At 43.4% G+C, this 23902-nt stretch overlaps 1 protein-coding gene across 2 annotated transcripts in view; it reads left to right on the top strand.

Annotated features, from left to right (window-relative positions):
* FBXL7 (F-box and leucine rich repeat protein 7) overlaps positions 1-23902 on the top strand; it is a 736049-nt gene that overhangs the window by 237542 nt on the left and 474605 nt on the right. Inside the window, exon 1 of one of the 2 annotated variants that reach the window (XM_078685723.1) lies at positions 7695-7782. The exons of the other annotated variant lie outside the window; for it this stretch is intronic. Within the exon in view, the coding sequence (XP_078541849.1) occupies positions 7725-7782 (58 nt within the window). The 5' untranslated portion in view covers positions 7695-7724. Of the gene's footprint in view, positions 1-7694; positions 7783-23902 lie in introns of those variants that run through there. 2 annotated transcript variants of the gene reach the window in all.

Below are 23902 nucleotides of genomic sequence, written 5' to 3'. Positions count from 1 at the left end.
CTCACCCTCACCCACCCTCACCCACCCTCACTCACCCTCCCTCACCCTCACCCTCACTCACCCTCAACCCCTCACCCTCACTCACCCTCACCCTCACTCACCCTCAACCCCTCACCCTCACCCTCACTCACCCTCAACCCCTCACCCTCACCCACCCTCACCCACCCTCACTCACCCTCCCTCACCCTCACCCTCACTCACCCTCAACCCCTCACCCTCACCCACCCTCACTCACCCTCACTCACCCTCAACCCCTCACCCTCACTCACCCTCAACCCCTCACCCTCACTCACCCTCAACCCCTCACCCTCACTCACCCTCAACCCCTCACCCTCAACCCCTCACCCTCACTCACCCTCACAACACATATTGTGTTACAATAGGTGTCACATTTGCGAAAGATAAAACTATCTAGAGATGTAGCATAACGACCAGAGCTGCCATATAAGTCACGTAAATACAAAACATGTTGCATTCCAAATGCTATAGGTGTCACATTCGCAAAAGTTATAACTATTGGCATTGTAAATGACAAAGCCATCAATTTAGCAATTTTAACAACGAAAAAATAAATAAATTATGTCACTTACAAGACCAATAACTACAACTTTTCTAATGCGAAACCTATTGCATTCCAACGCCACTCACACACGCAACGCCACTCACACACGCAACGCCACTCACACACGCAACGCCACTCACACGCAACGCCACTCACACACGCAACGCCACTCTCACACGCCACTCATCCACGCAACGCCACTCATCCACGCAACGCCACTCATCCACGCAACGCCACTCATCCATTTGCAAAACGAAAAAAGTTAAACTCTTCTATTGCGAGACCTATTGCATTTTCAATGCTTGTTGAGAAATTAGGCTTCAAATGTAATATATATTTCATGCTGCGGAAGAACCGGGGATCTAGCTGATCAAAAGATATGATCTTATTGGCTGCCAAGACATCAATTAAGATGTGGCGGCAGTCATTTTAGGACTTCGGGAGTTATAAAAGATATAGAGGGGGCAGGGTATGAATACCTTGCCCCCTTATGCATGTAGTGGGGGGGCCACAGAGGGCTGATGATTAAAAAAAACGCAGGCCTCCCCCGTTTTCATACTGAGTGGTTGGCACATTTATCTTTAAAGGGAAGGGGATACACGCAGCCTCCCTCCCGAGCCTTTTTCAGGCCCCAGGGACCCCATCCCCCAGGACCCGATAAGAGGGGAGTGCTATACCTCTCCCTTTGCCTTAATTAGGCCACGGGCTAAGAATCTCAATTATGGGAGGGGACGTGGGGCTACCTCTCCTAACCTCACAGAGCCTGTGGGACGCTTATCTCTGGGGCCAGTAGTTTTAAGGGGGGAATGAGGGGGTGAGCAGCCCTCTCCCTGAGCAGGTCATCGCCCCGGGAACCCCATCTCCCAGTGCCTGATGTTAGAAGCATCCCAAGGACTACATCCCCAGGACACTGCAGTTCTGTGCCAGAAGAGTGCAAACATACCCTGCCTGCACTCTCCCAGACAGGGAACATAACTTTGCCCAGGTAGGAGCAAAGTTATTGGGCGGCTCCTTTCAGCACCACTATGGAGCTGCCCCCAACACTTTAGGAACTTGTGGTGCACCAGGGCACCCACTTGAAAATATATGAAAAAATGGCTGGCTCCCACTATGATGGTGGCTGAGGAGCTGGCAGGAGTAGTGGGGGCCCTGGACTCTCCCCATGGTCCGGTCCCCTTCACACACACACATGTTGTGGGTGCCCCAGGTGGGCACTGAGGCACCCAGTAGAACATATCATAAAAAAATAGATGGTTTCCTCCTCCGTTGTGGCTGGAGAGCAGGCAATGACCACGGGGCCCTGATGCTGCCGGGTGGACCCTACTTAAAAAAATACATTTTTTAAAACCGTGGGTGCCCAGGTGGTCACCGGGATGCCCAAACAAATTTTAAAAAGGAAGACAAAAGAATAACAAATGGGCTACAGGAACCGCTCATTTACTACTCACTGCACCAACATGGAGTGCCCCATAATGCCTTGCGAGGGCTTTTTACTCATATTTGTTGGATCCTGGAGGTGCCCCTATGGGGTAGTGGCACCACCAAGCATTTTATTAATGGTATGGAGGGTGATTGAAAGTGCAGCAACATTGAAAAAAGCACAGTAAGTTTCCTAGGTAATTCAATACATGACCCCAGGAGAGCTTACCATATTTGTTTAAGTGCTCTAATCTGGAGCTGTATGCTTTTCAGCCAGACTGCTGGGACCTTTAGTAATTGGTGGCCTGGAAACTGTTTAAAAAAATACTCAAAGACATGTTAAATATTTTTTAAGGGTTTATTGAAAAGATTTTATCACAGTCACTATTATTAAACATTGCAATTGTGAATTCATTAAATATACATTTGATTATGGTTATTCGTGACTTTTTGACAAAGTCCAGGCACTATTCTTTTTGGTATTTTGCGCTCTTGGCAAAGCCAGTAAGTCTACCTTACATGAAATGACACCTGTGGGAGGGTTAGTGTGAAGAAAAATATATATCTATATGTTTGCATCAGCCAAAAAAGTGAATCAATCCCAAATTCTCCTCCACACTATCTCAGACCCACTGAGCTAACTGGGTCTGCTCTGACCAAACTGCTTGCTCTGTGCTCCTAAAAACACCCCTCCCTTTACAAATCTATTCAAGCCTGACCCCAGGACCTGTATTGTCCTCTTTGACACGTCTTGGGTTGACAGCTGTGAAAAGCCTCTGAATCTTGCAGGTTTGCTTAAACTTGCTTTCTGGTCCCTTGTGGCCTTATATTGCTCTATGTCCTGGGCTTGCATGGCAGTTCTATTTGTATATGTACAACCGTATTTGGGCTTGTCCACATGTTATGATATTACTGATGGCTGCACTTTCTGCCCTATATATTCTCCTCCGAATATCTATGAGGGGCAGAAGAAGCTTGTTCCAAGATGCGTCTGCCTTCTGCCTTGGCATGCCAATAAATGGACAAAGGTCGCTCTGAGGAGGGTTGGAGGATTTATTACCCAACATAATGGATTTATTACCCAACAGTTAGTCTCCTGCTGGGAGTTGGGCACCCAATCCCATGACACACATGGTGATTGACATCATACTAGACATTAAAAAATCTGGAATTCTCCCCCTCAAAAGAAAAACAAAGGTTAAAGTGATATTGAAGTTAGGAATTGCAATAATAAGTAACTTTACATTTAAAAATGCCATAGAAATACAATGAAAACAACAAAGGTTAAAGGGACATTGTAGTTAGAGTAACCACACCCTGCTAATTACCTCACATATTACATCACTCATGACATGTTCGAAGACATCATTGACAACATCACTGCAACATATGAAAGGACATAATTGATGAAAACACTTTGGGGGTGCGAGCCATAGTTAATTTAGGACACAAGTGTAATTAGTTTTCAGTGATTTTGTTAATTTAAAATAGCATGTTTTAACTGACATGTTCACCTAATGTTATCTTTAAATCATGCCCTTTCAAGCTTAGAGTACATCATAGATTATACAAAACACTAGAATGTAACCCTGGGTGGTTACCAGTCTTTTAGGTGTAGCGCTGCTCCTTTACATGAAGGACACCTGTAAAACAAACCAGCACTTTAAATCTGCTCACCTCAAATGAATGTCTTCAAATGATTGTCTTTGTAGCCTAGTTTAAAGTGCAGGCTAAGTCAATACCATACATGCTGAGCTAAAATAGTGACAAAGCCTTTGACCTTTTTAGGTCTGACCTAGGCAGCACTTGTTTTTAAAAAAAAAGTCCTTAAGCATCAGTTTAACCAGTTCTATCCCACACCAAGCAAAACAACGATAAAAGCATTTTACAACTCCAGGCACAGTGAGCCAGATGTACGAAATTCTTAATTTGCATTTCCTAAATAGTGATTCCATAGGAATCGCTATTTAGAAAATGCAAAATGTTATGTACAAAATGTGTACAGAGTAGGAATCGCTATTAGCAAATCGAAAATAGGAAATACTAGTCCATTCCCACCTAATGGGACAAATAGGAAATGGTTTGCATTTCCTAAATTGTCATTTTCTGATAGGAAATCGCAATTTAGGAAATCGAAACCAAAGGGTGCCTCTGGGCTTAAGGCCACCCTGAAATTTGTAATGCACATGTCATATGTGTGCTTCATGTCACTTAAATATGCATTTTTAAATGCATTTTAGTTATTTTACACATGGTTACCATCTGCTTTGAGTCAATGGTAATAGCATTTCCTAAATGCCTAATTCGCATTTAGGAAATGCTTTGTAAATGTGCTTTAGGAATCACACATAGGTAATACCTATTTGAATTTCCTAAATCGCAGTCACAATTTGCGATTTCTACAGAGTAAAAATCACAAATTGTGACAGTTTTTTGGCCTTTCTACATATGAAAAGAATGTTTTACATTTATTAACGGGCTGTAATTGTGATTCAGCCTGTTAAGAAATGCATTAAGCTTTTGTACATCTGTCTCAGTATTACAACTTTGGATTGGTACAATACCACCAAAGCCAACCTAAATAAGTAAAAGTAGATCCTGACTCTTGTTTTGCTCTTGTCAGAGCTTGTCAGAGAAGCATAGCTTTGTGCTAAAAAAAATGATAAAATACTTTGTCACTTTTCTAGCTCAGCATGGATGGCATTTACTTAGATCATATTTAAATGTGCACCTATGCATACATATATGTATGCCTATGTGCAGCATGTGAGGTGTGAGGGTGGTATGACTCACAGGAGGATAAGACTGGAGTGGGTCATGATGCACCCCAACAAATAGTGCAAACACAAGGAGGTGATGGGCGGAGCACTGAACCGTTTCAGAAAGTCAGCTCCAGTCACAGATCTGTGTTTAATTCATCATAGTTCTTTACCTCACTTTGCCAACCCAGTTCAGACGCAGCTATATGCAGATCAGACTTGACCCTGCTCTTCAGGGGAACAGTCCAGCCTTAACTGCCAAGCCTGGTCTTCCCTGGACCGGAAACAAGCATCCTAGGACTGGTTTCAAAGTTTCACCCCTCAGCAGCCGGGCTAGCTTAAATCCATTGGCAAAGTGAGCAAGGAACCCACGTCTGGGCATACCCTGGCAACTTAGGGTGAACAAAGCAAACACAAGGAATAGGGATAAACAGGATATTATACTCTATAATCTCTATATATGGTTTCTGCCTTCAAATATTTTTCTAGCATATTTATTTTCTAAACATTGTTTAACCAAAATCAGGATGCAAGATGTTAAATTTGTTCTTAAAGTAAAATTACATTAAAGTGGCAGGACTTTTGGGAGAATTGTTTTCCTGAATTAAGTAATTGTTATTTGCAATAATTGAGGCAGTTAACATTGTTTTTTCTAATGTCAATGTTGCTGGGCCTTAGTAATAAACTGCAATTTGACTTGTGCACTGTAGTAATCAATGTTTGAATGGGTGTTCATTAGTGCAGTAACTCAGGGGGTCTGTGGGGTGTTACACCCCTTTAATAAATGTATTTTGTGTTAAATATTTGGTTACAGGTACCTTCATTCGGGTATGGCTGCGGTGTCTGTCCGATTTCACAAGGGATTTTTACACACACAGACAAAAATGGATGCACACTCTCGCTCTCTCTGTCTGGCAAGGCTTCAAAAATGTTAGTCATGTCACAAAAATAGTGTGTTTTCTCTCATTTAGTACCCCTGCCAATCCGCATTCCTCTACCTTTCCACTGCACCTTAGGCCCCTCTTGCGCGCCCTGACCCCATATAATGTATTTTAACACTATGTGCTAGCATGAGGGTTGGAAAATCAGAACCTCCCTCCCCCCAATCTTACTGGCCAAGCTACGCCCCTGCAGTTAACTCAAAATGACACGCGTTATTTGGACCCATTTATTTTCACTGCCTGGTCATAAATATTATAATTTCTTGAAGACAATGAACGCGGTTAACTGGCTAATATCAGGGTTGCAAGAGTTTTAAGCCAGAGTATCTCCCTCTGAGAAAGAGTCTTCATTTGTAGTGGAAGTTTGTAGCTTGGGCCCTTCTTTGACCAATGTGTCTCTGAGTCTTCTAGATCCACCAGAGAAGATCAGACGTTCCACACGGTAACTTTGATTATTATCACGAAGGACCTTGTGGATAATGCAGAATAACTTGAATTGGATTCTGGCCTCTAGCAGAAGCCAATGTAGGTCTGGAAGTGATGAGGTGATAGGGTCTTGTTTGCATACTGTTTAAACCTAGCTGCCCAATGAATGACAAAGATGAGCGGGGCAATAGACGAATGTTGTCTGCAAAATTAAAAACATTTGCCATAGTCTAATCTCTGTATGACTAACAAGTGCTCTAAAACATTTACTCATGGTGTTACATCGCTCGAAATTTAATGGGCGTAGTGAGGGGGTTTCAGGCAAGTCAATGCTGTTACGGTTTTTAGGACACATTTAAAAATATATATTTTTTCTCTTTGGCAAACCCTTGATCTCATTGTCTTTGTGTATCCTGTCTGATAAAATGTTGATAATACTGTTACTTGTGCATGGGAAGTGCCAGTATTGAGTCCATGGACCTGGCCAACACCACTTCAGTAGCGGCTGGTATCAGGTGAAAGTGGTAAGGCAACCCGAGGGTACAAAAAATAAAAACAAAATATAGAACCCACCTGCTGCTCGCCAATCACCATTCTTCGGCTGACTGCTGCGCACAGGCTGAGGCTCACACACTCCCCTGCAGCCAATCCCAGCGCTTCTCTCTACCAGCATGAGAGAAGTGCTGGGATTGGACGGAGCTGCCTGGTTTTCCGCTCCAATGAGGACTGGGAGCCTGTGCCTGCTGTTCTCTCCACCTGGAAACCTGGCTTGGGTTGAAGATGTCAGCCTGCATGTCGATTTGGCCGTTCTAAGACGGCCGGCCAAACTGACATGCGCATTGACAGCAGTGCCTCTTTGTGCCCGTCATCAATTAGGTCCTGCCCCACAGACTCGCACCGGAAGAAAAATAAAACGATAATAAACCTAGTTTATTATCATTTAAATTTTCAATTTTTGCATTTGCTGGTGGAGGTGCAATGCTCCTCCGCAATATCGTAGGAGCCGCCACTGCACCACTTCCCTTGCAAAATCCATGAGAGGGGTGGGCAGGATCCGCGGATCAGATGGATATTTGTCTTTAACCGCCCTAGCCACCTTCATCCTCCTCCTGCCTCACCCATGACTTTGGTCTCCTTTTTTAAGAGTAAACATGCCTTTAAGTCTTTCTGTCTGTTTTGAACTGCACACAGCCCTTGAGTTTTTCAGGCATAATTTCTATTTTCTGTTATTGGCTTTGGCTGTTTTTGTAACTGCGACACAATTACAGTTTGCCGAACTGCTGGGGCGGTAGCAGACACTGCGACACAGAAAACCCCCTCAAAGCCAAGAAGCAATGGACATTGCAAATATTGTTCATACCACCAACTGCAGAATAACATTACATCATATGACACCATAACCTAGCCAGCTCTGCTTCAGTCGCGGCGCAGTGTTTTACTCCTGCCTGACACAGCAGCAGCTTGGACTTGTCTTCCATGACACCTCCTCCGATGCCCTTTTCCGGATATAGTTTACGTTCAAAGGAAATAACAGCTGTCTCACCTTCCTGTTCCTGACAGGAGGCTTTTGACCCCCTGATTAGAGCTCGTCGTTGCATTCAAGCTCACAGGAAGGAAATGGGATCATTTCGAGAAGGTTCTGCGAGGTTGAAAGGCAGCGGCCTGAGAGACCGAGGTAAGAATGTCAAACTTTCAGACAAAATATTTGAGGAAATGAAACGCGCGTTTGTTGCCTAGGTGACATCGCGTGTTTGCCACGAAACTTCGTTTAGAGGGCAGGAAATTGTGACCTATCTCAAGGGACGTAGAACTTTTAGTTAGGTTTCATGGCATACAGATTCCCATATATATACCTTACAGAAATCCCAATACTGTGTGTTTTTAATTTTGTCAATATAAAGGAAGATTGCGAAATAAAGCGAGGGAAGATTGGCCATTGATGTTAAAGTTACCTAATAGGCTGTTTTTGATGTAGCCCATTACATGTAATGGGGTGACCCTGTAACCCTCAGAACCTGGGTGGGTAATGAAACTATTAAAAATGGTTCTGTAGGAACGAAATACACTATGATGTAGTATTTCTTATTGCGCTACTTAAAGAATCTGTCCCTGCACGTGTACCAGGATAGTGGTATCAATACACACAAAGCACACTAACGACAAGAGGGAAATGAAGTTTTAGTCATATATTTCCATCATATCTGAATCATGTTAAAAACATTAATTTTGCTGTCCAACAAAAACATATAAGACATAAACACTGCATAGACTTTGTGCAGAATTGATATACATTTAGAAACTAACATACATTGCTGTCAAATCACACGATTCTTTAACAAGGTCAACTATAATTGCAATAAACCAATAGGTACATCAATTAATTCTTGGGTCCTAGCTGATTCATGGAACCCACTAGGACCCAAGAATTAATTGATGTACCTATTGGTTTATTGCAATTATAGTTGACCTTGTTAAAGAACCGTGTGATTTGACATCAATGTATGTTAGCTTCTAAATCTATATCAATTCTGCACAAAGTCTATGCAGTGTATATGTCATATATGTTTTTGTTGGACAGCAAAATTAATGTTTTAACATGATTCAGATATGATGGAAATATATGACTAAAACTTCATTTCCCTCTTGTGGTTAGTGTGCTTTGTGTGTATTGATACCACTATCCTGGTACCCGTGCAGGGACCAATTCTTTAAGTAGCGCAATAAGGAATACTATATCATTGTGTATTTCGTTCCTACAGAACCATTATTAATAGTTTCGTTTTTGATGTAGCAGTTGACACACTACGAGCTGCTGGTCTGTCAATAAATTCATTTATCTGCCCATGGCTTTCAGAATTTCAGTAGTATTAATCAGTTCTATTAGCTATTTGATAGAACTGTGAGCTGAGCAGCGTATAGAAACCCTATTCTGAATCACATAACCCTGTCTGTCTATGTGGAACTCATCTTTGCATCCTTCGAGTATTAATATAATCCTCAATGTTGACCTGGGTGTGGGGGACAATTTATTCTGAGATTTGGGCTGTGTTAATTGTCATCCTTGCTGTTGTGAGTCAGAAGGTGCCTGTGCGTTTCAAGAGATTGTCTCCTTTTATCACACTTTTTGGAACTCCCCTACAGGCAGCTTGTAAATGTATTTTGTCAAAGGTCTCTTATGGACAATCCCAATACTTAAAGTAGGCTTTGGGCCAGCTCATTGCCTATTATGTGCTGGCTTTCTTATCAGTCTCATTTATTTGCTTCTAATTTTATGTCTTTTTGTTTTTTTTTGTTTGTTACACTCTAGAGCGTAACTTCTTTACCACTCTTTTGATTGGATGACTTGCATCCTTCCACTTCTGACCTCCAGGAACTATTTTGTTTTTATTTAGCACTCCCTGAGATTGCATGTGTTTTCTTGCTCTCTCTCATGTTCTGCTTCACCCCTCAAATACCCATCCTCTGCATCGTCTGTGTGGCTCCCTCCTCCCCCCAGCTCATCCGTTGTGTACCCCACCCTTTCTTGCCCACTTTTTTTTGTGTTTCTTATTTATTTTTACTTCCCCTAACCTCAGTCTCTTCTGTTGCTCCTCCTTCTGTATTAAATTTGTTCCTCATCCACTCCGCCATCGCTCCTGCACCGCTCCTGTTGTATTTATTTTTTATTTTTTATAGGCATAGCAGTTGGATTGCTCCTTTTACAAAATGCACTCTGATGTATGTGCAAATTATTTTTTTCATCCCCCTCATCATGAATAGCCTCCTTCATCTTGGAATGATAAATATACATTTTCTTAAATGGCAGACATATCATGCTATATCCATGCACATACATTATCATGCTGGGCTGTTGTAGTTTCATGACTCACATCCTGCCTCCATACGTACATGACATCTCCCTTTTTTTCTTTGTGTAACATCGACAAAAAGCTTCTATTTTTTATGCGTATGCTAAACAGCGTCAGTGAAAAGGCACTAGCAAAACCAGTAGGTCTGTATTGCCAGCCAAACTGCGAGACTTATTGTCTTTGCCAATGCTTCTTCGTTTGTTTGCAGCTCCCATTGTCTTTATTTTTACTCATCTAGGTGTTGCCCCTGGAGTCTGAAAGGTACATATAAAAGGTCACTTAGTTTGAAGCTGTTTGCAGTGTTGTCGCATTTCCACTTATCACCGAACTGCTGTTGTCTGAACAACGCCAACCTCCACCACACTAAGCCAGTTTCTCACTCTACACAACTAAGGATGTGTTAAAAAAAAGTCACACCAGCGCAGTGGTTATTGCTTTTGTGGACCTCCAGCATCCTCTGTGGTTGCCAGTCAGCGTATAGGCATGTCCAGCTGAGAGAGCTCCTGAGTGAATGTGTGCGAGTGACCTCATCCTGTGCAGAATGCTGTGGTGTCCACAGTGGCCAGTAAGGAATGCCGCACAAAATGCTGCTAGAATAAAATTAACAATAGCGTTTGCCAGATATCACTGGCCTTTATTAATTTTCCGTCTCAGCAGAACTTCCAGTCGTTAATCATCCCAGAAGAAACAGACTATAGACCAGTAGTCTTCAAACTTTCTAGTGACGCGCTCCCCCAGTGGCAAAAGAAATAATCATCTGTCCACCTTTAAAAAAAATCACAATTATTCTATTAAATTGGCAATGTTTAAATAGGTCTAGATTTACTGAAACACTGAAGTTAAGTTTCTATTACCATTTTAAAAACTGAATCAGATGCATGATTGCCAAACTTACTGTTCAGGTCAGGCAGGCCTTACTAACTGTAAAAGTAACCACAGTGTGATTATGAGCAATAGGGTTGGGGGATGGGGAGTCCCTTCTGTTTTGATACCTTTCCCCACCCAGAATATGAATGGCAAAAGATGTTAGTGATGACCATTTACCGAGCGGCTTACTGCCACTCATTTTTCTCAGCGGAAAACAAGGAAGTAATCAGCATAATACTTCTTTTGGACAGAGCCTGGCTCCCCTCCCCTGCCCTCCCTGATCACTTCAGGCCCCCTAGGGGGGCCTGCCCCACAGTTTGAAAACCCCTGATCTAGACTACCCTCTTTTTAGAAACCAGCAGGGGTGGCTATAGGTGCTGGCTGCTTTCGCCTATATGTCTTTAAGGGTTTCCGAATACCCTCTCTAACCAAAATTGTAGTTGTACTCTTGTTTTCCCTTGTCACTCCTCTTTCCAGCAATTCTGCAATGAACTTAGTCAAGCCTCCGACTGGAATAGAATATAGGCCCGAGGGACAAAATAAAAGTGGCCCCCGTTAGTGAATTAGACAGCTAAAAATGTGACCCATGATTGCAAATTAGGGCAGTTTTGAACTTGCGAAGATAAGGATTTTCCAATGTATGGAAAGGCTGCATGGATTTTAGCATGCTTAGGCAATATTTGTTTTAATATCAGGGAAATCAATAGTAAAAACATGCCCAGCAGAGCATAAAACAGACCCACATCAGCCAAAATACTGGCCCACACACTGAACTGTCAGACCAGTCCATTGGGCACTGCCTGATTGCCCTAATGGCCCATCAGACCTTGGCTTAGTCACAATACTGAAGGGACAACACATCTGCAGACGCCTGGTCATGAGATACGGGATGGTTAATCCAGGAGCGTAACACAGGCCCTTACAGCCCCCGTGGTGCGGGGGGGCCCTCACCCTCCAGGGGGGCCCGTCAGCACCGCACTTCTGCTGGGGAGCTCTAGATTGAGTCCGAAGGGGGCCCCTTCACATACCCTGCAGGGGGGAAACCCTGAAGGTTCGTTACACCACTGGGTTAATCATGTCACTCTTCTCTTGATTTAGATCTCCTGCAAGTGGAGTATCCAGCTTACTTTCCTATTTAATTATATGACAGTACAGACAAGGGTGTAGCTGGGTCAGTAAGATTGTGGGGTGTGAGCTTCAAATTTCTCAACAATCACGCTGGCGCATAATGTTAAACTATATTATTTGAGGAGCAGGCTTAAAAGGCAGAAGAAAGGGATAGCACTGAAGATTGTTAGGGTTACATAAAAAAAAATATGTTGTAAAATAACCAACAGTTTTAAGAACTTCAAAACAGAGAGGAGAGAGAGAGAGAGTGTTGATGTATGTTTTTGTCAGTGTATCTATGTAAAAATCCTAGGTGAATTCCGACAGCCACCTCACCATAGCCGACTGTAAGTACCTGTACCGAACTATTTACTAGGGAATACATTTATTAGGAGGGTGTAACACCCCAAACACCCCAGCTGAAGCTCGCCCCTGAGTACAGAGGAATATAATGGAACTTGCATCAGTTCCTATTCTACGAAAATGAATAGTGCAGCCATATGAGGCGCAGCAATGAGCTAGTTTGGGCCACCTTCTTTATTTGCTTTACTTTACTTTCAGCGGTCATGGAGATCAGAGACTACGGCTGTAGGGAGAGAGCGAGAAGCAAAGTTGTAACCACCCTACCACTCTGTGAGGCCTAAAATACATAAGTCGGTCTGGAATACTATCTAGATAAGAATAATACACTTTTCTCAAGTTTACCATTTCCGTGCGCGAGACACTCATACAGTGCAGGTTTCTATTAAGTGGCATGCTGGGGTTTGTAGTGCCTTTGATTCCATCACAAAATGCAGAACAGCAAATCCCAGAGTGGATAGAAAAAAAGCGGAACTATGTGAAATAGATTAGTGAACAAAAGTAACATAATGTATTCTTTCGTTGTACCCTGAAAAACGTGTACATTGATTTGGAATTACAAAAATAAGCCCTTAAAATAATAATCCTAGTAATAATATGCTGAATAAATGTAAAGTATCAAATAAATAAGCAACCCTATTTTATTTTGTACCAAAACAGCACATTATAGACAAAAACCGTAAGGGCGGTTAAAGTAGAAGCATCATTACATTGTCACTAGGTTAATGCTAATAACAAGAATAGGCATGTAAATTGCCTTTATTTCGCTGGTGTGCAAACTCTGCATCATTTGCTTTCGTATATGTACATGAATTTTTATAAAAATTAAGTGAAATTGTGCAAAATAGAGCAACATGTAAATCCAGTCTTTAGCGCTCCATTTTTGTACTTAATATGCCGGAAACGAGGACATATTTTGCATTAAAATCAAATAGCGCAAAGATACAAACATCACCTGCGTTGAGATCATCCTATGCTCCGACTCTAAAATGTAATTAGGACACATGGTGTAAAGGCATAATTTGGGGGAATTTCGCATAACAAGCATAACAGATAATTTCAGAAATTACCCGAGATTGTGACGGTGTACGAGAAATTTTGCCCAGGTCTTCTGTCTTTAGAGGGTGACAAGCAGTCCTGCAGAACAATGCTGTTTTGTTGAGAGCTATAGATTTTCGTGCACCATTCCTGACAATAATATAGCAACACAGAGTGTATTTTATTTTATATAGGGGGAACTCGACCCAAAGGTATCAGAGCGCTTTGCATGAGCACCAATTGCGTTACAGATGGACACATTCATATTTTTGTTAGATTAAGTGATTTTCCCAGAATCACAGGGTGTTGAGCGTCGCTGCCGAGACTTGAATCTTGTTCCCAGCTCGGAGGTCGAGCACTATAGAATCTGGGCCGTTTGCTCTTACAGTTTTCAGTTTTCTGAACCTTCTGCAAGTGCAAGCCTTAATATAGAAAATGACAAGAAACAAAGAAGGAAATACTTGCAACAATTTGGGGGGATCCGAAGCAGTAAAAGTGAGATTTGGGGGGTGAGGGGGGCTCTTCAGAGGACTGGGACACATGCTATTCTGATCAAATTCAGGAGCTTGGGAGTAACACCATCCGGCCCCCAGTGGAATGAAAGCGATGTTGACAGAATTAGGGAACAGTAGGAATCACAACATCACACCAGCGGGTGACACAAGCAGGGGGCATTAGGCTTCGTTTTGATGTGGCTGCAGAGGGTTCCTTCCATGCTTTCTTTTCGATCTGGAGACTTTTCTGCAAATTATGGTGATGTCAGATTGTTTTTGAAATAGTGCATCAAAGGTTTCACATCTTAAATGCCTCGGGCCATGACAGAGGTCATTCATGGAGCTCAGAGTGACCGAAAGAGGCGTTGAAAGTAAGATTTCCTGCACAAGGAGTTGGTTAGACGAAGTTTGTCTTTGAATGAGAGGAGCCCACAGAACAGCGGCCTTTTCCTTGAGTGCCCAGAAGAGCCGTTGCCTGGAAGGCCACACAGAGAGAAGTTCCAGGGTGCAGATCATGGGCATATTACAAATCAAAACAAGAAGCAGGTAAGTGACAGTGAAGCATTGCATGCAAGAAATAGATCACAGTTAAAACACCATACCACTCACAAAATATATACTGAATCCAATGTATGTAACACGAGGTCTAGATCATGAATTTAAGCATGTGGCAATATAAAGTGGTAAATCCATTGATGGGGTGGAGATAGCACATGCTGAAGCAACAGGCAATGACACAGGCATCAATTTGCTAGGCACATAGCACATTTTGGCATGGGCGGCTCCTCCTAAATGGTGGAGGAGCATAGGCCCGCCTGTGGCAAGCACAGCAGGCAAACCCTAATAAATAAATTGGCATAACAATGGGATTTTATTGTGCCACCAGCTTGCGCTGTGTACAGCGTGAGGGTGAGGCAGGGCTAAATCCTGCTATTGCAGGATTGCTACTGGCACTTTCAGTGCGCATGTCGGGTTGGGCGGCTGGCTACCTACTGCCAGCCTGACATGCGCATGTACACCAAGCAATCCCCAGACTGTGAAATAGACGGGGATTGCTGGCACAGGCAACCAGTCTCAAAATGAGCGCAGGGTTAGCCTGCTCCCACCAATCCTGGAGCTGCTCTCATTCTGAGTGCTGCTTGAGAATTGGTCAGGAGTCGCGTTCCACTGGACAGGAAGGGAAGTCCTTCCTTTACCTGTTAGTGGACGTCATGTCACACCACCATCGGCGGAAGTCCTGCACTAGACAGGAGCATCATTGCGGTGAGTTGGGCGCATGGTGCCCCTCCCCCCCCCAATATTTTCATATTGCCAGCCACTGGTCCATTTTGGTGTGGGATTGCACCACAAGTGCTACCATAATATTGAGCTTTTAATATTGACCTACAATGATAATTACAGCAGGATATTATGTTCTACCATATCATCAAGTTAAGCGTATAGCGGTTATTGTACATACTAATGTGCAAGGTATGTAGATGTGGATGTTAGAAAAGTACATTTGCACACACCTATATACATTTACCTGGTCGATGTAATGGTGTTCAATGTCTGCAGCTGATATTTTGGTAAAAGGAAATTATGCTGCTCGATATTCTGATATTCAGTCTTGCATGCAGGCCTCAGAGATGGCAGCAGTAAGGACAACGCCAGTTCTTTCTTGTTCTTATGTGTTACCTGGAGGTTGATGTGAGATGCTCTAGAAGGCACTGAAATAAATGGACATTGACCTTTTTTAGGAGGACTCTGGGGTGATGCCAACTGAGCTTATGTATGAGCCAGGGCAGGAACACATCATGTGGCTCTCAGACTATTCCTTGCTAGAAGTGTTATGCCTTTTGCCCAGTTGTTCACAGGTAACACTCTCGCCACCCACAAACACTTAAGTGGAAACGAAAGCCCCTGCGCACATAGAAGTTGGGACATATGGCAAGATAAACGGAGAGCTTAACCACCAGAAGCAATGCCTAATTTGTACAAAATGAAGTGCCAGGGCCCTCCTCAGGAGGCCACTTTACCCAGTGTCCATGCCAGCGCCACCAATGACAGAACCAGCACAACTACTAACCATCACACCCTACAAGTGTAACAATACAGACTATTTGAGGGCCCCAAAGCTATAAGAAGGGCTTGGGCGGAAAGTATTAGTCAATGTTAATGTGTATTGAATTAATAAACAATTTTTGTTGTGTTCATCTCTGATTTAGACAACGAGTGCCATCTTGTGGAAGACTAGCATAAGTGGCGGTGTTAAAATTTAGGGCCGGTGCCAAGCACTGGAAACCACCAGCTCAAATTAAGCACTGACCAAAATGATGCGCTTGTCATGGTGAGGTGCCACTGTTTATAGAGTACTGTAGTGACTGGAGAGATCCGAACTCTGCCTCCCCTGCACCCCTATCAGCACAGCAACTAATGCCAGTACTTGTGGTCTCTCAAGCTTTGCCACTCTTACTTTCTCATAATCCCTCTCTAGAAGTACATCCCGAGCACTGTTTGGAAGCTTTCGTAGGTAGAAGAAAGCTCTTAAGGTCAGGGCCACAGAACTGTGTGATTGTGCTACCTCTGTGTTTTTTGCATGATTTTAGATTTGCCACATTTGCCACATAATTCATAATTTGCTCCATATTATAATCCCAAATAGATTTCTGGCTTTAACGGTTCAAAAGTTACTAAAAATGCAGTAACACCTGTTCGCACTGAGTGATGGTCCATTGCAGAGGTTGACTGGTTACCTATCTGTTGCTTATTGCTATAACTGGATGATAAACTGGTACCAATGAAGCTCAACAAATGCCCAGACAGTGTTAACAAGTGTAAAAATGACTAATTAATTAAATAATTCTATCACAAAGTGTACTGCATTATGCCGCAATTATTTGCCTTTTCATGCCTCATAATTTACTCAACCCTGCCGTATATATTGCCCTACCCTGCTGCATGATTCCAGTGGCCCGCTTATGGCCCAAATGTTCACACTACAACATACAGATGATACCCGCTACACCCTCAGATAAAAAGTAGCACACAAAAAAGATACTGCATGTGCTATAGGGACAACAGGTGCTGTACAGACTGAAAAAGTTTGTTTGGGTATGCATGAGACCTGTTTTCTATTAACTGTCATCAAAGAGCTGCATGAAAACAGCAAGGTATATATTAGAGCGATATGTTTTTTTTGCCCAGTCTTTCATATCCTAATCTTGCAAAAAGGGTTCATTTGGTTAGAAATCAATTCTTATTATTAAAGCGAACCCCTAACCATGATGTTACGTTTAAAATTCAGAATTTGTGCTTTTCCAGACCAAGGATCAAACTATACTTCCTACTAGTATGGATGACCTGTGACTCCTACACCGTGTAGTGCTGTTTTATGTAACATTTCCCATACACTGATTAATACTTGTATGATTGTCTCTGTGTAATGTGTGTGTGATGTAAAGTGCTCTGACACCTTACACTAGTATGAGTAGCACTATAAAACTAAATACATCTGAGAGAGAGTGGTTATGGAGATTTGAGAGACACTGTTAAATGGTGGAAGTTAGGGAATCAGTGGTAGAGGTGGTCATTAAGGAGGGCCAACAAACATTGTCGCACAGGGCGCCACTAGTACTAAAGCCAGCCCTGGTGTAATAATAATAATTCCTTTATTTAGATATAAAACATATCTTTAAAAGGTCTCACAAATCACATTGTATACAATTTTATAAAAATAAAAAATGATTAAAAGAGAAGCAAACAGTAAAATGTGGCCGAAAGCATGCCAGTTAAAACTTTACAATTTGTGGATTAGCCCTCCTGGTCTTTGCAAGTTCTATTAAAATGCATATTCAGACTTAGCGATGAGCAGAGACCTCAGCAGTATCCATTTTATCTAGGTTACGGTATGCTTGCTGAATAAATTTGGCCAAATTTATATTTAAATTAATATTATCCAAAGACAAAGCAGCAATGATGGCATGCCTACAGGACCGAACCCCCAGCCTGTTCCATTCTGGCTTAAGCAGATGCCTGCGTTGAGAGTTAAATGCAGGGCAGATGCAGAGCACGTGCAAAATTGTTTCAGTTGCTAACCCGCATCCTCTACATATTGTGGCCTCCTTCTTGCGGCGCCAGGTGGGTAGATTTTGAAGAAAGCGCCAATCTCCCATTCTTAGGGCAATCAGACAGCGCTTTAGATGAAGTGAAAATGTCGTAGAGAGGTAGGCAGCAGGGGTTAGTCGTTTGTAGGAATTAACTACTGCCCAGGAATGGCTACGCTTTGTGACAAGAGCTTTGTCTGCAGCCAGAGATTTCATTCTTACACATTTTTTGATTATATTTTTTAAAACAGTCTGACTGGGGTTAAGGGCCCAGAGTTCGGCAACTGACATTTGGTGGATATAGTCATTCAGGAGGCGGCCGAATGTTCCCCCTGGGTTGGTCTCGTTGATTTCTTTCCAGGTTAGAGATTCTAGTGTACCTGGTTCGGCCTGTCTTAATTTGTGACACAGCTTAAGATAGGTGCCGACATTAGAGGCTTCATAGTTAGTTAGTCCCTGCTCTAATCTAATCTGGGCCGGGGAAGCGGTGCTCGGCAAGTGAAGTGCCTTTCTGTAGATTTTAGTAGTGTGTTTGTTTAGGGCAGTGTTAATTTTACCTTTAAAGATCTCTATGCCATATGAGAGTGTTGGCCTGATCTTTGCTCTAAGGACTTCTAGTAAGGGGGCAAGGGTTGGGCCTGAACGTTTCTTTGATAGTTTGGCCAAGGATACCACTAGAGCCGTAGTTTTGGCTGCAATCACACTGCTTTGCTTTGTGAAACTGCCCCTGGAGTCCAAGTGGACGCCTAAATATTTATACGATTGGTCAATCTTAAGACTTGTTTTATTGATTGACCAGCCACCGCCACTGTAGCGTATCTTACCAAATGGGACTATCAGGGTTTTCTCCATATTAATTTCTAGTTGGTTGTCAAACGTGTATTGCGATAGTGCATCAAGAAGCCTTTGTAACCCTACTCTAGTAAGGCTAAACAGGGCCAGGTCATCGGCATATAAAAGGTTGCATAAGGCCGCACCTCCTATTTTGGGTGGATGGCTGTTTACCCTGTCTAGGGTACTTGACAGGTCGGCTATGAATAGGTTAAAGAGAAGGGGGGCCAGTACGCATCCCTGTTTGACACCACGTGAGGTCATGATTTTTCGCGAGAGATGCGAACCGGACCCTAACTTAACTCGAACCCAGGTGTCAGAGTAGAGTTGAATGATTGGGTTCAGTATCTTGTTTGGAATGCCCCACTGTGTCAGTTTTTTCCAAAGGGCCTCCCTGGGTACTCTATCAAATGCTGCCTTGAAATCGACAAAGCAGCAAAAGACCAACCTGCGTGTTAATAAAGCATTGTCGATGATAGTGGAAACTGCCAGTAAGTTTGTCGTGGTACCTGAATTGGCAACAAACCCTGTTTGATTCAGAGGAATCAGATCGTTATCCTTTAGGAATCAGATCGTTATCCTCCAGCCCTGGTGTACAAATGAGGCCATAAGCTAAAACGAATATGTCCACAAGCCGGGGTCTTGCTAAACGGAGTGGGCTCGGAATCCATTCACCTGGGAAGGGGCCCTAGACAGGGCTGCTCCCTCTCTCCTTTATTGTTTCTCGTAGTATTGAGCCCTTTGCGTGAGGGTGCATGCGACCTTTTGATCCAAGTCATTCTCTTTGGCAGGGATAAATACAAGATTTCCCTCTTTGCCAATGACATGCTGATGATGATGACCTTCCCTAGTGTGACCCTGGTCGCAGTACAATCCGAGCTTTAGGCCTTTGAACGGGTGTCAGGCTTCTGAGTCAATCTATCCAAGTCCTACCTCCTTAAACTCACCCTGTGGCAAGGGCTTATGGACTCCCTAGAAGCGTCCACACCCTTCTGTAGAACCGAGAAGGAGTTATATTAAGATTCTCTCTTTAGGGCTAATTATCCACCACTCCTACAATGGCTTAAGGAAGATTTTCGCAGATGGGCTCCTATGTACATCACATGGTTAGGACGTATACAGGTTTCCAATGCACTACCCTATCTCTCACCCTATACATCTATCATTATATCCTCTACACCCACTCTCTCATTTAATCCAAACCCCATACCCCTACTGTGTTCCCCAAAATAACCCTTACCAGACTCTCTCCTACTCTACCCCTCCTTGCATCATCTGACACCTCTTTTACTATACCGATCCCCTAAAACAAACCTTTCTAAACTCTTCCCTCTGACTCCTCCCCTCCAAAACTGCTCTTTACTCAACCAAAAGCCTCCTCCTACTGCTAAAAATAAAAAAACAACAAATGAAAACACCTTTCACTCTTTTATCCCTCCACTATCTTTTTCAATCAAAATTAACAGACTGACATGTTCACTACTCAAATTCCATATTCAACTATACTAATTCACCATTAATCCTTTATGGGTTCCCGAGTGGCGTGCTACTCGCCAGAAAAGCGCTTCAACATCCATCAGGGGTAACAAGTGCTATATGAATGCAAACCTTTCTTCCCCTTTTATCCTTCCGCTATCCTTCTCCCTCCAAATAACTGACTAATATCCACCACTGAAATATTTCACCATATTAATTCACCACTAATCTTTATGGGCTTCCTGAATAGCGTGCCTCAATACCCCATCAGGGATAACAAGCGCTATATAAATACAAACCTTTTTCCTCCTCTATCCTTCTGCTATCATTCCAAATCCAAATAACTGACTAACCTATCCACCACTTAAAATGTACTTGCATGTTTCACTATACTAATTCAACACTAATCCTCTATGGCTACACAGACAGGGCGGGAGGGGAATAAGCAACATTTGAAATTTGCAAAGAAATCATAGGTTAGATCCTGTGTACAGTAGCAGCTGCTGCCAATCCAAGATGTGGGGGGCGCTAAAAAAAAGCATAATAAAAATATAAATTTACCTTTCCTGCTGGCAGCTGCAATCTACTGCTTCTGTGCCCTGCTGCTCCTGTCCCAGCACAATTCCCATGAGCACAGGCTCCCAGACTCCATATAATCCCAGGGCTTCTCCCCCCCCAGGGCTTCTCTCATGCTAATACTCCCAGCATGAAAGAAGCGCTGGGATTGGGCAGAGTAAGCCTGTTTTGCCAGGGCCGGACTGGCTACCGGGCAGTTGTGTGTGCTGCCGAGCTGGGGGCTAATTTCTCTGTGGTGGGGGCTTATTTCGTTGATGGGGACCTGCGTGCGCATTGAAATAAAAAAAGCAAAACGAATTTCGTTTTTCACACGCAGGTCCCTATCAACGAAATCAGCCCCCACCTCGGCAGCACATACAACTGCCCGGTAGCCAGTCCGGCCCTGTGTTTTGCGTTCTAGCAAGGACTGGGATCCTGTACCCCTGAGCACTAGGATATCTACTAGGAACAGCCCGGAGATATTTGAGTGCGCATGTCGGTTTGGCGGCCCATGGATGGCCGGCCAAACCGACATGCACACTTTCTATGCTTCTACTTCCTCCTCCCCCTGCTGTTTGACGCTGCGGAATGGCCCAGCCTTAGACTCAGCAGACTGGAAGAAAAAAATTTAAATAGTTTTATTGTAATTTTCATTTTTCTTCTGTCTGCTGCATTTCAGCAGTGGGGGATGTTCCTCCGTCATACCGGAGGAGCCGCCCTTGCCTGTGTAGTCAACGGCAGCGGTCTTCTAGTTCTAAGGTATTAAAGACGTTACTGTCCAAACTAAACATGTCAACATTTTTGCCGCTCACGTGATTGTAAGGTTAGTTTGGGAGAAGCCTGGAAAATATGTTTACAAAATGCTCTCCTGCTTTTTCTAGAACATTCTTTGAATGCTTTGCCATCCCCCAATGTTACTTACTGTAGATAGCATTCTGCTGCCTTCAGTGATACTTGGAATGGCTACTTTTGGTATGTCCTAAGGGGATAAAAATGCTGGAAGCTGGGACTATAAAAAATAAGCAACACGGGCAGAGATGGGGATGGGATGAGAATAAACAACAAGGACTAGGGATTGGGAGGTGAAAGAAGCACTAATCATGCATTGACAGAGGTGAGACCTAAAAAGAGTCTGAAAAATCCGGAACAGGTAGGCTTTTTTGCCAGCTCTTTTGTAGACAATGCAGAGCAGCATTACGTGCTGTTCAACATGTCTTAAGGGAAAAAATAAGCACCATTACCCGGTCGATACTTACGCCATAATAGTGCAACATGTCTAAAAAAACCTTAGCAAAGCCAATAGCATACATGCCAATAGACTCTGACTCCCGATGTTTGAAGTAGAATATACTTCATTTTGTCTGTCTCCTGGCTGAAATTGCTTCTGCTTCCACAGAAGTCAATAAAGGGAATCCATTCTCCTGACTGTTTTTAGGTCTCGCTAGAGCCAGCGCATGTACATTTAGTAGCTGGTTTTTAAAAGTGCTACTTTTGCCGGCCACCGGTTTGCTGTCACGCGCACAAGCGCGCGTGACGTGCACTGCTGCCATCTGACTGTCACGCTGCACAGCTGTGTCAGTTTCACTGCCACGCGGCAATTGCTTGTTTTATTATCACGCTCCGCATTGTGAAGTGGCTGCTCAAATGGGACATGGGAAGTGCTAGAAAAACAATCCCTGTTCGGGGTAATAAGGAGTGAGCGCTTCCTCCCCCCGCTCCCTGGGGGGCTGACCGCTCTTAACAGCTCCCATTGCGGGGACAGCGGGGAGCTGTGTGGAGGGAACAGGCCGCAGATCTCCGACCGACCTCCTGTCACATCGAGGCCCCGCCATCTGCATTTCAGAGCCGTCTGTGGCACGAGCAAGGGCTCTGTGTTGCTTGCCGAGCTGCCAAGTAAACGGATAAAGTCCCTCTGCGAGCTGCTCAGTAAACGTATAAAGGCCCGCCGCGAGCTGCTCAGTAGACATAAAGAGCCGCCGCGAGCTGCTCAGTAAATGTATAAAGGCCCGCAGCTGACACAAAGGAGATAGATACAATTGTAAAGCACTTCTCAGTCACAAGTCATTAGGTGACTGACTCACTTTCAGACACAATTCCAATGGACATTCACCTGCAATAAAATGTTTGCTCGAGCAGAACCAGCTTAGGAAGCAAAACTTGAATAAAAATTTGACAGGAACTAGGCATGACAGGCAAAGGAGCGCACCTTCACAAGAAGCCAGCTCTATCACAATCACCAAAGACAATACAATACCCCTTTGGCCCATGTCAATACACCAGTCCTCGGCAGAGGGTGCGTCTCTTCGATCTTCCGATTACTTTAAAATACTGCCTTCATCTTAAGGCAACGTTTTCTGAACATGTTTAATTTAGGTCCTCCAAAAGAAATAGGCAGGACTCTACAGAAAATATGAACTGCATAGTGCATGACTTATTGGTGGTGTGGACCATGCCTCCCTTTCTCTCGCTCACTCTCACTCACTTCATCACCAACTCATTTGCACCAGAAGGCATTTGTGTGTGCCTCCAGAAAGGCACCGACCATAAACTAACTGCATTTGCCTCTTATAGAAATAATTAATTAATTAATAATGGGAAGCATAGTGCTTCTATTTAATCCTGTACAACGACTTCACTAAAACACATTTTTACAGTGAAAGATCTCTTATTAGAGTTAAGTAAAAAGCGGGAGGGCAGCACCCATTAGAGTATGGAATTGTGCACCATGTTTTCAGATTCTCACAGAGACATTGGAAAGCATCTAAAAACAGCACATGACCGCCAGAACGAGTAATTCTACCTGGTAAATAAATGCTGGGTTCGTGTATGCATTTTCCATGTCAGTGCTCCTCTCGAAATGGCCGTGTGAATTTTTTTTCTTTTAAAGCATACTCAATGTTTATTTGTATTCAGAGCGCTGATACACAATGCTGTATGAGCGGAAGTGGGCATTTAAGATGGCCTCAGAATACTGTAACAGAGTGCTGACTTTTGGCGTTCCAAACGACTGAAAGGCTCAGACTTGCACATTATTGACACTGCAGAACCAAATCGAGCCCGGCGCTGCAAATCACACGACATTTGTGACTTGGAGCCTCGCTATACCAGGAAATTCACAGAGAGGGAGATGCAGA

Source organism: Lissotriton helveticus, chromosome 4_1, assembly GCF_964261635.1.
Source record: "Lissotriton helveticus chromosome 4_1, aLisHel1.1, whole genome shotgun sequence".
NCBI lineage: Eukaryota > Metazoa > Chordata > Amphibia > Caudata > Salamandridae > Lissotriton > Lissotriton helveticus.
The sequence above is the reverse complement of the archived record's forward strand: the minus strand, read 5'-3'. Positions and strand labels throughout refer to the sequence as shown.